The 17263-nt window shown below is 37.0% G+C and overlaps 1 protein-coding gene across 3 annotated transcripts in view; it reads left to right on the top strand.

Moving 5' to 3' along the window:
* The window catches only part of TNKS2 (tankyrase 2), a 63997-nt gene extending 47450 nt beyond the window's left edge, over window positions 1–16547 (top strand). For all 3 annotated transcript variants that reach the window (XM_036828431.1, XM_036828432.1, XM_036828429.1), the window contains 6 exons: window positions 2703–2800; window positions 3654–3728; window positions 7997–8102; window positions 10153–10339; window positions 13211–13367; window positions 14199–16547. In XM_036828431.1, coding sequence (XP_036684326.1) covers window positions 2703–2800; window positions 3654–3728; window positions 7997–8102; window positions 10153–10339; window positions 13211–13367; window positions 14199–14261 — 686 coding nt within the window. In that variant the 3' untranslated portion in view covers window positions 14262–16547. The remainder of the gene's footprint in view (window positions 1–2702; window positions 2801–3653; window positions 3729–7996; window positions 8103–10152; window positions 10340–13210; window positions 13368–14198) is intronic.
* Window positions 16548–17263: the final 716 nt, after the last annotated feature.

Below are 17263 nucleotides of genomic sequence, written 5' to 3'. Positions count from 1 at the left end.
AACAAAGTTGAATAATATTTTATTTCTCTTGAATGTTGATACGTTAGGAAAATGCAAATTGCATTTGTTCAATAGATATTCACACTTCCTGTATATCAGGTCTTGGGTATAAAAGATGAATTATTTTAGGTGTCAGAACCACATTTTAAGTTCATTGTTAAACTGAGGGAGTGATGTACCCCAGGGTCAGAAGCATCCTGTAATTGAAGACCTGGCTGTACAACTGTGGTTAAAGACAAACCCCCATTAGCAAAAATGAGAGAATTTTTAGGGAAGGATGTATGCTAGCCAGGATGGGTCCATCTCTTGAAGAAGAAAAAAGAGAGCTTTGAAAATCAGGTGATTCAAGCTAAGAATGTTTTAAACTGGAATTCTGGAATAGAATTGATTAAAGGTAGATGCACTTTACTTGCCTGATAGGAACTGGGGCAAAACATTTAAAATGCGAGATAGTCTTGGATATTTCTAGTATAGAAGACAAAATTTTATGAGATAAAGAAGAGGGAAGTGGCGCAGTGGTTGAGAATCTGCCTGCCAATGCAGGGGATACGAGTTCGAGCCCTGGTCTGGGAAGATCCCACACGCCGTGGAGCAACTAGGCCTGTGAGCCATAACTACTGAGCCTGCGTGTCTGGAGCCTGTGCCCCGCAACAAGAGAGGCCGCGATAGTGAAAAGGCCCGCGCACCGCGATGAAGAGTGGCCCCCGCTTGCCGCAACTAGAGAAAGCCCTCACACGAAACGAAGACCCAGCACAGCCCAAAATTAATTAATTAATTAATTTTTTAAAAAAAAGAAGAAGAAGAGGGAAGACTCATGGCTCCCTGGAATGTTAGTATGAAGAGGAACTAGAACCCTCAGTTGTGGACTGCCATCATGACTCTACTAGAAAACACTGGATCTGATAGGATAGCAGTTAAGATTGATGAAGGGCTCAGGAAACAATGATGGAAACAGATATACTGCCTTCAAGTGTCAGAGGTCCATACCTCCATGCTGCCTCTGGTCATTCTGATAACATCCAGCTACACTTTAGTAGGAACATTCATTCCTACATGGAGGAGAAACATCATGGCACAGAATGACTGTGTCTGATCTAGCACATCAGGGTCACTTTCCTACATAAAGTTACCACCTTCCTCATTTTCATTTGAAGCCAGGATTCTATACCTATATTATACCCAATTTGCAAAATGGAACCAGTGGCAAGCTTCTGACAGTCTCTCATCTCGCTGACTTAACAGCCTTAGCTATCATTCAATGCATCAGTCAATAGATTACTTTTTCTGGGACTTCCCTGGTGGTGCAGTGGTTAAGAATCCGCCTGCCAGTGCAGGGGACACAGGTTCGAGCCCTGGTCCGGGAAGATCCCACATGCCTTGGAGCAGCTAACCCCGTGCACCACAACTGCTGAAGCCCACGCGTCTAGAGTACATGCTCCGCAACAAGAGAAGCCACCACAATGAGAAGCCTGCGCACCACAACAAAGAGCAACCCCCGCTCACTGCAACTAGCGAAAGCCTGCGCACAGCAACAAAGACCCAACGCAGCCAAAAATAAATAAATAAATTTATTTTTTTAAAAAATAGATTACTTGTTCTGATCTTTCAGCACTGATAAGTGTCTTCTTGAGGCCATTAGAAGATGGCTTAGTCAAGTGTTTGTCAGACTTTATTCTGTTAAGTGTTTTTTCTATAAAATACCTCCTCTGTATAGTCTCCATACTTCCTGTAGACATTGTAGTTCAGCCATATCTATACATCTTTATCAGAGTTTGGCATGTTGGTGGTAGTACTGTTACTCAGACCAGAACAGTGCTCTTAATCTCCAGAGGCAAACCACCATGCATTAATCCAGCAGTAAAGGATTTGAGCCTTAACTGAGAAAACAGTGGAGCTCTGGAGATCTTGTGGAAATCTGGAGAGTTGTGTTACAGATGTAACAAAAAAATTAGAAAATTCTGTTTTAAGATTCCATTTAAAAAGCTTTTGTGAGAGTAAAGATACAAAAATATATATGATTATCTTGACTGTTGACATTCAGAAAATATGACATTCATTGCTGAATTAAAGAATCTATCATGGGTTAGAATAAGCATTCCATCGTTAGTAGACTTTATGACTTCTCATTCTTGGATGATTTAAAATTACCTGAGGCCATGCAAGTTTCTTCCTCAGTTTTACAAAAAATAAAGGGACCAAATGCTGAAAGGGCTGCCTAGTTAATAAAGGAAATACTTTGAAGAAGAAAACATGTGACAGATAGGAAATGAAGAATAGAAAGATTTTCTGAACTATTCTCACAAAACCCTTATGACTTATAAGATAAAAAAAACAGTCATCTAAATGCAGTGTGATATTCTGGTTTGGATCCTGGAAAAGTAAAAGGACATTAGTGGGGGAAACTGGTGAAATCCAAATAAAGTCTGTAATTTACTTAATTTTTGACAGGTGTACTATGATTGTGTAAAATGGTAACATTAAGGAAACATTAATGTTCCTGATGGTAACATTAGGAAGTGGAGTAAGAGTACACAGGAACTCTCAGTGCTCTAAGCCTTCCTGTAAATCTAAATTATCCCAAAATAAAAAGTTTTTTAAAATTGATAGTAAGCATCAGATAAATTAGGTGGTTGTTTTGGGTTGATGTTTATTGGGGGGGGTTTTTGGCAAATTTTTTTTTACCTTTAAATTTCATTTGATAGGTCTTAACCCATACTTAACTCTGAACACCTCTGGAAGTGGAACAATTCTCATAGATCTGTCTCCTGATGATAAAGAGTTTCAGTCTGTGGAGGAAGAGGTATGTTCATATACCTTAAATAAATGTTGGTTCAGTAGCTAAATTTCCCAGAAGTTTCCAGGTCTACCTGAACATGTATGTAGCAGGGTTTTTTAATGTCCCTAACTCTTTACCACCTGGAAAACTTCTGAAATCAGCATTTAAAGTACACTATCTCAGTAAACCTTAATTCTAATAACTTGGTTCAGCACTACAATTAATACACAGAGTTATGTTGAAGAAGAGGTTGCTAATATTTCCTTCTTTCATGAAGGCAATTGCAAAGCCCAGTATCGTAGACAAGACCCAGAACATGTGAATGCTACTTATCTAGGAAATTTTTTTCTAGCTTTCTTTCCACAAAACTCTTTTATCCACCAAAATCTTAGAATACTGCCTTGCACTTTGAAGAACATCATACCCTAATTGTGTGAGCTGAGCACAGAGATACAAAGTTGAGTGAGACTTAGTTCTAAAGCTCAGGAAACTCCAACTCTCAATGATATACAAATTGTGCTTTATTAGAGCAAAACAAATGGGAACAAATAAATCATTGGGGTTTTTTTTGGTATGTCAGGTGGTTGGCTTTGTATGTTTAGCTCACCTATGCATCTGCTTGTTTCTTTTTCTTCCCGTAGTTTGCATTATATAATTTTCACCTGTATGTACTTTTAGATTGATTGTATTAGCTATCTGCTATCTCTCAAAAATAGTACATGTGAACTTATAGAACTCATTCCTTAAACAACAAAAATATTAAAAACCCATTTTGTATTCTCAAAAATAGAATCATATGGGTCAAGAACCATGTTCCCTAAATCAAAAAAAAAACACAAAAGCTAACGCACGTATATTTGAAATATTTTTCCGTCAGATGCAGAGTACAGTCCGAGAGCACAGAGATGGAGGTCATGCAGGTGGAATCTTCAACAGATACAATATTCTCAAGGTAATAAGTTAGTGAAAATAAAGTTTGCTGAGACCATAGTTTTCAAAGCCTGAAGCCATGATTAACTTTCACAAGAATGTAATCTGTCCAGCCCAATAAGTCTTTCACAGGGCATCAGGGGGGATGTTTTGGGAAATAATATGTCCTTGGAAGGTTAGGATCCTCAAATCTCTGTACTAAACACTAGTTCAGCCTCTGTTGAACATATTTAAGTTTAGGGATTATGCTTTATCTTGGGGTAAAGATAAATCCTGCAGGTTTAGGACTTTAAATATGTAAACTACTATTAAGGTACTCTGTTGTAACAAAGTTGAATTTTTTTTGACTCATGGAAGGACTCCCGTGTTTATAATTACACCATGGTTTGTTTGTCCTAACTGTGACTACTCCAGGTTTCTGTGGGTCCCCACATATACCAATTTTTGGTAATTTTAGTAGTACTCCTTCTATACCTTCCATCTTTCCAAAAATAGTCTTTAAAAATAATGTTTTAAAGAGTCCTGACTGTTATTGATATCAGTTACTCTTCTCAGGACCTTTTTCAGCTTTACTAGTTTGTGTTGTTGTTGTTTAAGCTATATAGCAACCAAACTGCATGCTCTACTTGAGATGCATAATAATTTTCTATTAACTACATTGATATATTCTTAATCATTATAAGACTTAGAGTTATAATTAAAATGTGGCAAGTATCTTTCTAATACCTAAATTTTAAACTCAAAGGTGAACAGTATCAAATCTTTCAGCTGTGTTGTATTACTGTTTCACAATAATATACTATTATGAGTATACAAATAGATGTCATATTTTAGAATTTGTGAATACTAAAACTATTCATTGAGATTGCTGTGTTCATACTATTTAGAAATAAGATGATATAAAACAAGCACACATTCATTTTTCAGGTGAAAGGGTTATTCTTCTGGGAGCTGTATTTTATTAGTTCATATCATAGTATGACCTGAGTGACATCTTGAGATTTCTATTCATGGATAGACATATAGTAATTTTTAATAAGACAAATAATTATTCCTCCTACAGGCAAATTTCAGTCAAGTCCATTTTGTGTGCAAGCAGTAACAGAATGTGTAGAGGTTTGTTAAGGGTGAGGGCAGGGAAGAGAATATGTGTTTGATTTCCAAAGTTACTGAATTTGGGAGGTATGCTGTTTTCTTCCTCTATAAAGGTATTTTAATGTAATATCTAATAAAAGTTTTTTCTTTGATAAAACTTTGTTCCCTTTTATTTTTAAACATTAATGAGCTCTGTTTATGCCAGTTGTGTTCCTTGATTATGTCTGTGATGGTATTTTGAGTTAATTTGAATCAAGACTAAAACCACCAGCTCCCAGATGTGTTCTAGAACCAGCAGGGGGCTGTAGCACCCTTAAATACAGCTAAGAAACAGCACTAGGATTGTGAATTTTGACAGTACTCCTAATGAAACCAGTATCCATCTTTAACTCTTCTCCAGACAAATTTTAGGAATTGGAGGGATAGGGAAGGATAGAGGGAGTACTAGGTAGGGGTGTGTGTGTGTGTGTGTGTTTGGTGTGGCTATTTCAATTTTTTTTTTTAACATCTTTATTGGAGTATAATTGCTTTACAGTGGTGTGTTAGTTTTTGCTTTATAACAAAGTGAATCAGTTATACATATACATATGTCCCCATATCCTCTCCCTCCCACCCTCCCTATCCCACGCCTCTAGGTGGTCACAAAGCACTGAGCTGATCTCCCTGTGCTATGCAGCTGCTTCCCACTAGCTATCTATTTTACATTTGGTAGTGTATATATGTCCACGCCACTCTCACTTTGTCCCAGTTTACCCTTCCCCCTCCCCGTATCCTCAGTCTATCCTCAGTCCATTCTCTACATCTGCGTCTTTATTCCTGTCCTGCCCCTAGGTTCTTCATAACCTTTTTTTTTTTTTTTTTTAAAGTCAACATTTTAAGCTTTAATAATCTTCGGAAGCAGAATTTTTTAAATGTTTTGAACAGTGACATCACCACTAGAACAAGTACATGCCCTTCCAAGAGGACTGCTTAGAAGGAAAACAACATCTACTTCGAAGTATATAATTTCTAGATTGCCTGCTAAAACAACACATCATTTGATAAATCCTTCACACAATTTGAAATGTTCTGATAATCAAAATATCATTTTAGACCAAGTTCTGATCATATCAGACAGCAAAAAATTTACCACACTAGTTCAGCTCTAGGCTAGGAAAAATCATTTAAAATAATTTGGAAAAAAAATCATGTACCAGCAGGTACAAGAGCAATATCTAATATAATCCTGACAAAGATGGTTAAAAATATAGATTTACTGCATTTTACCACTCCTAATAGAATCAAACAATCACTCAAAATTCACCACTAAAAACCTAAAAACAAGTATTCTTTCTTTCTTTTTTTTTTTTTTTTTGGCTGCGTTGGGTCTTCACTGCTACTCACAGGCTTTCTCTAGTTGTGGAGAATGGGGGCTACTCTTCGTTGCAGTGTGCGGGCTTCTCATTGCGGTGGCTTCTCTTATTGCAGAGCACGGGCTCCAGGCACGTGGGCTTCAGTATTTGCAGCACACGGGCTCAGTAGTTGTGGCTCACGGGCTCTAGAGCGCAGACTCAGTAGTTGTGGTGCACAGGCTTAGTTGCTCCACGGCATGTGGGATCTTCCCGGACCAGGGCTCGATCCCATGTCCCTTGTATTGGCAGGCGGATTCTTCAGCACTGCACCACCAGGGGAGTCCCAAAACAAGTATTCTTTTGGGAGCTAATAATACACACTCAGTTTAAATCTGTTCAGTGAACTGAACAGTCTAGACTCAGAATCAGCAAGGATATTCCAAGGTTATTAAATGTTCCCACCTTCAGGGAATTCCAGTCATTGTTTTCCATAATTCCAAAGAGCAGATGCATAAAAATATTTTAAATGGAGTGAATACTAATATCTTTAAAATTACCAACATTTAGAAAATGCACTTCATCAAAATTTCTTCACCTTCAGTATAGTTGAATATTTTTGTTTCACTTTCACATTTACTCTTGCTTTTGCATATTGAAATATGTAAAATGCTCTTTATTTTACTCATCTATGCTAAGCACATGTTGCCAAGTTGCTGTCAAGTATTTAATCAATTTCCTATGCAATACTCAGTTCTAATTTCTTGGGGATATGCATACCAAGAGATGGGCAGTGGAATCTTTTTCTAACAAAGCATCACCAACTCAGAGACAAAAACCTCGGGTCAGATCCAGCGGGACGTTCTCCTCGCCGCTGTCATTCTGCCCTCTATTTGGAGGTTCTTCAGCGAGCGGCCGTGGCCGACCGCCGCCATATTGACGGGTTTCAGTCACAACACCGGAAACCTTTTTTTTTTTTTTTTTGATTCTATATATATGTGTTAGCATACGGTATTTGTTTTTCTCTTTCTGACTTACTTCACTCTGTATGACAGTCTCTAGGTCCATCCACCTCATTACAAATAACTCCGTTTCTTTTTATGGCTGAGTAATATTCCATTGTATATATGTGCCACATCTTCTTTATCCATTCATCTGTCGATGGACACTTAAGTTGATTCCATGTCCTGGCTATTGTAAATAGTGCTGCAGTGAACATTGTAGTACATGTCTCTTTTTGAATTATGGTTTTCTCGGTATGTGCCCAGTAGTGGGATTGCTGGGTCATATGGTAGTTCTATTTTTAGCTTTTTAAGGAACCTCCATACTGTTCTCCATAGTGGCTGTATCGGTTTACATTCCCACCAACAGTGCAAGAGGGTTCCCTTTTCTCCACACCCTCTCCAGCATTTATTGTGTGTAGGTTTTCTGATGATGGCCATTCTGACTTGTCTATTTCAAATATTTTTAATTAAAAACAGATAAAGATGGTATTTTGAGCCAGATAAAGCAGGGGGGAAAAGATAGTATTCTCTTTCTTATACTTCCATACAGAACTCAGCATGTCTGATTTGGAGATGTTTTAGTAATAATTCTAAAATAATGAGAATGGAAGTATTTTAATCAATTAACAGTACTCTTGACCTTTACATATAGCTTTTTTCCCCTTTGTAGTTTTTTGATTTCCAAAATGTACCTATATTTCCATTTTTATGGTTGGGTTAAAGTTTTTTAGTTGACTAAAAATAACACATAATTTATATTTCAGAGAAAAGTTTTGCCTCTCTTCTGGCCCTATGTGGCCCATTTTTGGATAAGATTAATTATTATGATCTAGAGATTTTATTTTTCTGGTTTCTTTTTAAAGATTCAGAAAGTTTGTAACAAGAAACTATGGGAAAGATATACTCACAGGAGGAAAGAAGTTTCTGAAGAAAACCACAACCATGCAAATGAAAGAATGCTATTTCATGGTAAGATTCCTCTCCCCCTACCCTACCACCATCCTCCTCCACATTTTTTGTCAGGTTTGAAATAATAATGAATCTTTATATTCCTCATGTCATTTAAAAAAATAAACAGTATTTCTGTAAATCTTTACATTTATATTTTTTTGGGTTTTTTTTGGCTGTGTTGGGTCTATGTTGCTGTGAACGAGGTTTCTCTAGATGCGGCGAGCAGGGGCTACTCTTCATTGCAGTGCGCAGGCTTCTCATTGCAGCGGCTTCTTTTGTTGAGAAGCACGGGCTCTAGGCATGTGAGCTTCAGTAGTTGTGGCGCATGGGCTCAGTAGTTGTGGCTCGCGGGCTCTAGAGCACAGGCTCAGTAGTTGTGGCGCACGAGCTTTGTTGCTCCGTGGCATGTGGGATCTTCCAGACCAGGGATCCAACCCGTGTCCCCTGCATTTGCAGGCGGATTCTTAACCACTGCGCCACCAGGGAAGTCCCTGTATTTTTAACGTCTTTTGAGTTTGCATGTTTTACAGTGGGTAGTGTATAAATAGGATTACCGTAACAGAAAAAGTGTAGAAATGAGAATGTTGACTATTCATATTTTCCCTTTTATTTTAATATAGTTGATTTTGTGTGATGATTACTCTGAAAAATGGTGTGTTTTACTTTTAACTGGTTGGGTGAATTAAAGTTAAAATAAGATCTGAAAATTGCCTCAGAAGAATATATACATCCTGTTCTGACTGTGATTCTAAGTGTCAAGGCTACATTTAACTTCAGCAAAAAGAGCCATTGTCATTGAACCTGTGGAGTTTTCTGAGAACTTTTGTTGAATTGAGAGCACCATTACTTGTCATTCTTGAAATTTCCTGTTTATGTTGCAAGTTGGCAGGTGTTGATGATTGGTGTTTCATGTTTATAGCAAAAATTAATATAGATATTAATGTAGTGTTTATCAAGTCTTCAAGCACATTACCCATGATCGGGCCAGTCTGTTCCTTCAGTTGGCTTTGATTGCAGAAAATTTTTAGAGGCTGGTAAAGTTCTATAAAACACAGCATTTAAATGTCACAGTCCCCTGGAAGAATGGCTATAGCAGACTGAATTGGTATATAATATCTAAATGGTACTTCTCATTCCAAAACCCTAAAAATCATTGTGATAATTTCTTGGCACAGAGCATATTTATTTATGTATTGACTTGATGGTTGTAATGAATGATTTTTTCTGTTTTATAATAGAAATGGTTTTGGTTTTTCAATTCAAATAAGTTATTGTATTCTTCAGTATTTCTGTAAAGTGGAATTCAGTGTATTTTCCTGTCCCTTTATGAACAGGGACACTGATCTTGATGGATCAGTTAGTTGTGTTATATTGGCTTTTCCCAACCCCCAGCCTCACTCCACTCCCTGGCCTGGTACCCATGCTTAGTACCTCCTCTCCTTTGGCTAAGCTTCTTCTTGGCATACGTGCAAGGAAGGAGGAGAAAGAAGTCAATATGTAGGGAATGAAGGAACACACCACATTTACAGTTGAAATCTGGTACTAGCAAGTGATAAAAGGTAGAGAAGTGGAAGGATAGGAGAGAGCAGGTGTAAAGAAGAAAATGAACATGAAAAGATCACTTTGGCCACTTTTGATATCTAGAAAAAGTACACAGATGTGGGCGTCATTGCATGACCTACTTGCATTCAGCCTTGCCATAAGAGGTGAATTATGAGACTCTTGGTTCTGGATATATATGAATTTGGGGCATGGAATTTGATAACTCTAGCATTAATATTTCAGGTGATCTGTTTGTTTTTCTAGTTGAATCTGTATGTGTCCTTACTTTGGCATCTGAACCACTACCCTATTAGAAACATTCATTCATATTAGCAGTTCTTCTAAAATAACTATTCTAAAGTGGTGAGCTAGCTGACAGTTAACTTGTTAACCCTTGTGTTTTGATTTTGCTTTATTGTGGTGGTGGTGTATATATGTTTAAGAATTTAACTTCTAAGGGGCTTTAACTTTTGTTCTTGTTCTTCTAAGATAATTTTTAAATGTTATATATTTATATGTATTTTAGGGTCTCCCTTTGTGAATGCAATTATTCATAAAGGCTTTGACGAAAGGCATGCCTACATAGGTGGCATGTTTGGAGCTGGGATCTATTTTGCTGAAAACTCTTCCAAAAGCAATCAATATGTGTATGGAATCGGAGGAGGTACTGGGTGTCCAGTACACAAAGACAGATCTTGTTACATTTGCCACAGGTAAGAGGTCACTTGTTCTCGTTTATTTTGATAAGAATCAGATAAGAACTGGTTTCAAATTTGAGAAATTTTCGGGGCAAAACATTATCTCGGACAACTTTAGGAATCCAAGCTAGTCATATTTCAGGTTGCTTTTGGTCCTCTCACCAGTTCTAATAATGGCTAATATTTATTAAATGATCTGTATGGGCCAAGCACAGTTCTACGCACTTGACCTGTTCAACTCATTCAATCATTAGAGCACATGGTGCTTTCAGAATATGGAATAGAAAATATCACTGGGCATGAAAGAGATTTTATTGTGGACTGTTTAAAAATCTAGTATTCAAAGGCTAAAATGGCATTACTTGTTACACCTAATCATTTCATGGCGATGTGTGAGAGAGTCTCTCTTCCATTGTGATAATGATCTTAATCCTCAATCTGTGATGTTACTACTCAAAAAGTTATAATAAAATACATCAGTCCCTTTAGAAAGCACATTATCAAAGAACTACTTTGTACTTCTTTTTTCCTACTTTAGTTACCCTGGTCTAACTCAGTTGTTAAAATCATTCAAATGACTTGGGTCGAATTGATAAAATCCTCATAGGTAAATAAATTATCTTTCACCATTTGAAAACTCAAGTAAGATTAATTACTGAGGTTTATTCTGTAGTTAGGACACTTCTTATAAAGACCTAGAACAGTAGCTATCAAACATGAGCAAGCTCAGAATCACCTAGAGGGCTAGTAAAAACACAGATTCCGGTGGCATGCATCCTGAATTGTTGATTTAGTAGGTGGGGCCCTAGAACTTGAATTTCTACCAATTTCTACCAAGTTCCTAGCTGATGCTGAAGCTTCTGATCACTGATGTAGAAACCCTAGAGCAGTAGTTCTCAGCTTTGGCAGCACATTGGAGTTACCTAAGGGGCTTTAAAAACTAATGCCTGTGTCCCACCCTCAAGAGATTCTCACTTAATTGGTCTCGGGTCTGGTCTGTGCATGGGATTTTTAAAAGATTCCCAGCTGACTTTGAAAGGTTACCAAGGGTAAAGGACTGTAGTCCTGAAGGGAAACAAAGACTGTTTATGTTTTGTTCTTGTTGTTTTCCCCCTAAATTTAGACTCACATAGGTATCTAAAGTCAGTCCTCCTGGGTATGACCTCCCACCCATTTCTATTTTAGATCATAAGTTGGAATGGTTAGGAGGCTTGTAATTTCTTAAGATTCTGTAAATTGAACATTGCTACTTTTACTTGTCATATATTATCTGGAGGCTAAATAGTTCTGATTATTAGTATTAGTAGTAAGCATTGTTCGAGTACCTCTTCTCCGCTGCCTTTGAAGTAGAATGCTTGTATGTCTGGAAATAAGTTTATTAATTAAGATTTCTGTATGCTGGATTATCATGGGACTGATTGTGACTATAATAGAAAATCTATTAGAAACACTAACAAGGGCTTCCCTGGTGGCACAGTGGTTAAGAATCTGCCTGCCAATGCAGAGGACACAGGTTTGAGCCCTGGTCCGGGAAGATCCCACATGCCGCGGAGCAACTAAGCCCGTGCGCCACAACTACCGAGCCTGCTCTCTAGAAGCCTGCAAGCCACAACTACCGAAGCCCATGCACCTAGAGCCCGTGCTCCACAACAAGAGAAGCCACCTTAATGAGAGGCCTGCGCACCGCAACGAAGAGTAGCCCCCACTCTCTGCAACTAAGAAGAAAGCCCACGTGCAGCAATGAAGACCCAAAGCAGCCATAAATATATATATAAAAAGAAAGAAAGAAACGCTAAGAAGGTTTCCAAAGGGCATATTTAGAATAAAAAGTACATAGCCCGTCTTCTTTGGAGACAGAATCATCAGTTAGTCCGCCAAATCTCCTCTTCTCCTATAGAAAGAAAAGAAAATTAGAGAAACAATGAAGTAATAAAGAGTTCATTGGACCTAAGGAAGGCCAATCATATGCCTGTGGGGAGTGGGAAGGTAATACTTAAACTTCTGGTGAGGGAAGACCTATTTGAAGACATGACATTTCAGCTGAAACTTGAAAAATGAATATTAGCCAGTAGAAGAGTGGTAGAATGCATATCATTCTAGATGATAGAGGAAACAGTATGTCTGATGGCCATAGGGCAAGAAAGTTTGGCCTGTGGGAAAAAAAACTAATGCGCCTGGGCATAATGAACACAGTAAAATTCGAGACTTTACAGCCATTAAAAGGAATTTGGATTTTCTTCCAGGCACAGTGAATAGCCTCTAAAAGGTTTTAAGCAGAAAAGCGATGCAATCTGATTTATGGTTTTTGTTGTTTGTTGTTTTTTTTCCCTAAATCACTGGTTGCTTGGATGGAAAATAATTTAGACAGGAATTAGAGTAGAAACAGAAAGACTAGTTCAAAGGCCATTGTTACAGTCCAGGTGAAAATTTTGGTGATTTGGACTCAATAGTGACAGTAGAATTAAGAGAAGAGAATTGATTTCAATACATTTTGAAAGTGGAATCAACAGGACTTACCTGGGTAAATGTTCAACTTTGTAAGGCACTTCATGGAAGCCCCTTAAAGCCTCCTCCTCCTTCCCACTTGGGCTATGATTTGTGCTTTTGCTGGGATACAAACAGGATGGCAAAGTCTATATCACTTTAAGATTATTACAATTGCTATATCATTTTATAGTTAAAATAAGGATTAATTAAAGTGACAAATTCTTTCATTAGTGAGAGTAGTAGAAGACATTCTTACAAAGTTCTTTAAAGGGTAAAATGATAGAAACCGTCATAAGTGTTCATGTATAAATGCATTAAAAAGCTTATGTAGTGTACATAAATAAAATTGTCATGTACGACTTGTCTTCAGGGAGATCTTTTCCTTTTCACATGTTATAGGCAGCTGCTCTTTTGCCGGGTAACCTTGGGAAAGTCTTTCCTGCAGTTCAGTGCAATGAAAATGGCACATTCTCCACCAGGACATCACTCAGTCACTGGTCGACCCAGTGTAAATGGCCTAGCATTAGCTGAATATGTTATTTACAGAGGAGAACAGGTAATTCAGTTTTATTTGCTCATCTTCAAAAATGCTTTAGAGCCATACTTTAACCTCTTACAAATCTTTTAAATTGACAAGGCATATTGCCTTAAGAGCTGGATTTCTTTTTAACTCATGTTTGGAAATTATTTCAGACTTAAAGAAAAATTGCAAAAATAATAAAGAGAATTCCCTTATACCCTTTACCCAGATCTTCCAAATGTTAACATTTTAGCATTCTGTCTTTCTCCTTTATCATGCTCTCCCTACTGTATGTGTGTATACTTTTTTTTTTTTTTTCTGAGCTGCTTGGAAGTAGGTAATAGGCATCTTTCTTTACCCTTAAATTCTTCAATGTGTATTTCCTAAAATCAAGGACATTCTCTTAAAATTGTTAAAATCAGGAAAATATCATTAATGTAATATATCTAACCTACAGACCTTATTCAGATTTTGTCAACCATGCTTTTTTTTTTTAGCTTCTGTAAATTATAATTAATTAGAATCCTATATTTAATAGTTAACCTCTCTGTAGCAAAGAAATGTGTAATTCCCTCTTGCTCTTAGTGACATAGATCCAGTCAAAAGCATCTCTAGAGCGTTGTGTACTGGGGATATGTATCAGGATCACCTCAGTTATTAAAAACAAACACATGCTTAATACTCATCCTAGACCTGCTGATTCAGAATCTAAGGGATTGGAGTCAAGGTAAGGCTGTTTTGGGAAAATGCCCTTTGATGATTCTGATCCACAGCACTAATTTAGAACCTCTTCCCTAGGAATCCTTATAATAAGTCTCCTTTCAAAAAATTTGTTTACCAATATTTGAATTAATCTTTCTCTTCTAGGCTTATCCTGAATATTTAATTACTTACCAGATTGTAAGGCCTGAAGGTATGGTTGATGGATAAATAGTTGTTTTAGGAAACTAGCAACACTGAACCTAAAATCATCTAAGCAGCTGGTGGCCTCGTAAGTTTTACTCCTTTGCTGAGAAAAATCATCTTGTCCACAAGCCTGTGGCAAAAGGTTAAAAATGTGAAAGGATTTTAACATTCTGACTTGATAAAGCTTTAATAATGTACAGTGTTTTCTAAATATTTCCTGTTTTTCAGCACTTTAACAGATGCCATTCCAGGTTAAACTGGGTTTGTCTGTACTAAATTATAAACAGAGTTAACTTGAATCTTTTATACGTTATACATTGATTCTAACAGAAACTGTAATTCCCCTCAACAGAACTCATTTTACTAATATAGTACTGTGTTCTTTAAAACACAGCATTTACACTGAATACAGTTTCATTTGTAAAACTGTAAATAAGAGCTTTTGTACTAGCCCCATATTTATTTACATTGCTTTGTAATATAAATCTACTGTTTTAGAACTGCAGCGGTTTACAAATTTTGTTCATATGTACTGCTCATCTGTACTTCATCTTGCATCATCATGATTGAATGATCTTTTACCTTTGATTCCAGAGGCTATGTTGAGTTGTTAGCAGAGACCTTGTCACTTGGGAAGGATTGATTCATCAGATTTAATTTGCTGATGGAAGCATTTATGTCTCATTAGAAGTCTTTCCCATTTAAGAGCTTGTTTCATAAATACTCTGGGAGTTTAATTTGTGATAACTTTGTATGTATAACACACATTCCAAAGAGCTCTAACTTTGATGGTCCTGATTATTAAAGACACTTCTTTCTAGCCTCAAACCCTGGGTTTCACATTGGAAAATTTTCTCATGTCATTTTGTGAAAATTAGAGCAAGAGCTTCTATTTTTTAGAGAGGCTAATTCCTGCCACTGAACAATTATAGTGTTCTTTTCATGGAATGTAAATAGGAAGTTGAATTTTCAGATGTGGGAAGGGTAATCCTGAAATTTTTCCAGCCTGTTCTAATTACCTTAAATCTAAAGGGAAAAAAATAGCAGATGGGAGTGGGTAGTTTTTTCTCCTAAGTATTTTTCTCCTGTTCTTTTTCTTTGGCCTTACTGTTTTACTTGTAGCCAATCTATACACCATAGGTAAGCTCAACCCAAAACCATGAAATGTAGGTGTCCCAGTTCTCTCCTGGCCTCCTGAATAGGCAGGTGCAGTGAAATGGGTGCTTCCGCTCCTGGGTTGCCTCATCATGATGTGGTACACCCACTTGGAAATACGCTTTGTTTATGCACCACCTGGTGACCAGGCTTGTTTGGCAGCTGTGGAGGGGAATGCTATCCCATAAAATGCCATTCCTATTTTTTTAACGTAAAACTATCTTTTCCATGAAATATGCTAAAGCATCTTGGTACAGAGACATGAGTTACAGCTTGGCAGTCTGTTTGTTGACTGTAGTTCCCTCAGAAGTCAAGGCAAGATTGTTACCCATTAAATCTTTGTTAATGAGGCTGTTCCCCTCCACTCTCTGTACCAGTTCACATTTGTTTTACATTTTATTCGGTCTCTAAATTAACTGGGCTTTTGCAGTAATTTGTACATAAAGTGCTAGAAAATCATGTTTCTTGTCTTGAGTAAGAGTTAATCACAGTAAATGCATATCTGGAGTTGTGTTTCTATGATGTAAATTGTGATCATTTAAGAGGTCAATTCCTGACCATGAAGTGCTTTTATACAGCTCTCTAATAATGGCAAATATGATCCTAATGTCATTCTTGGAACACAAATGGAGTATGCCAAATTTTATGTAATTTTTCAGGTTCTGGAAGCTTCTAGGTTTTATAATTAGAAGATAATGAGATGAGTTAATGGAGTTTATATTTACATACCTTATCTCTCAACATTTAGCCCATACTGCTCACCCTATGAGTGACTCTGGAATTGCTTATCATGTAAAATCATCGTGGTCTATGAGTTTACGATATTGCAGCCTGTGTTGTTTCATCTAATCCATTGCTTAATTAGTGTGTTGCTTTTCTATGAATGATTATATTGTGGTTAATATGTTAGCATGGCAATATTTCAGATAGCTTTTTGTTAGGAGCTTGGGGGGGTTTGGGGGTGACTGGGGATTTCTTTGAAGTTTTTGCATGAAATACCTTACTTTATGATGATGGAATTGCTTTTTCTTTTGTGATTTTTTTTTTAAGAGATTTAACTTTTTGTGTGAGTAGTACTATTATATCCATCTTGAGTGTCTTACTTGTATCACATTCCATACCCTCATTTAATTCTTAATAAACTGTTCACTTGTTTTTCTGGGTAGCATGGTAATTACTGGAATAGTATAAATGTGTTGAATGGTCTTTGAGAAAATGGATTAAGATTACAATAAACCACAATTGCAGGAAAATAATGTAGTTCTGAGTCTAATAGTGAAGACTGCAGTTTAAAATTTGAAATACTGAATGTCATGACCATACCTGCTCAGATGCTTTAAGATGAAAGTAGCTGTCAGACTCTTTTAGACATTTAGTCCATCCTACACAAGTTTTGGCAAACCTTAAAGCTGTTTCCTGGGAAATCTATCCTTTTTTGTTTTTTGGCCACACCACACAGTTTGCGGGGTTTTAGTTCCCCGACCAGGGATCAAACCCGGGCCCTTGGCAGTGAGAACTCGGAGTCCTGACCGCTGGACCGCCAGGGAATTCCCCTGGGAAATATATCTTAACTTTTTAAAGAGGAATAGGAATATATTTTTGTATTCTGTGTCATAGAAAATTTCTTTATAACTTTACAAATCTTAAAGTTAGTAGTATTTATTATTCTTAAAAAAAAGTATAGTAAGATAAATGTATTTTAGATTTCAATATGCTAAGTGTCTGTGTGTGTGGTCAGGTCCCTGCTTTCCATAATAGGAGAATAATGGTGCAAATAATCCATAAGTCATTTGGCTTTGAAATATTTTTTAGCAGCTTTATCTTACTGCTTGAGTTGGTATAATATTAAAGTGTTCTCTTGCTAGTTCTTA

This window comes from Balaenoptera musculus, chromosome 16 (assembly GCF_009873245.2).
Source record: "Balaenoptera musculus isolate JJ_BM4_2016_0621 chromosome 16, mBalMus1.pri.v3, whole genome shotgun sequence".
Taxonomy (NCBI): Eukaryota; Metazoa; Chordata; class Mammalia; order Artiodactyla; family Balaenopteridae; genus Balaenoptera; species Balaenoptera musculus.
Note: the sequence above shows the minus strand (reverse complement) of the source record. Positions and strands in the feature narration are given on the sequence as shown.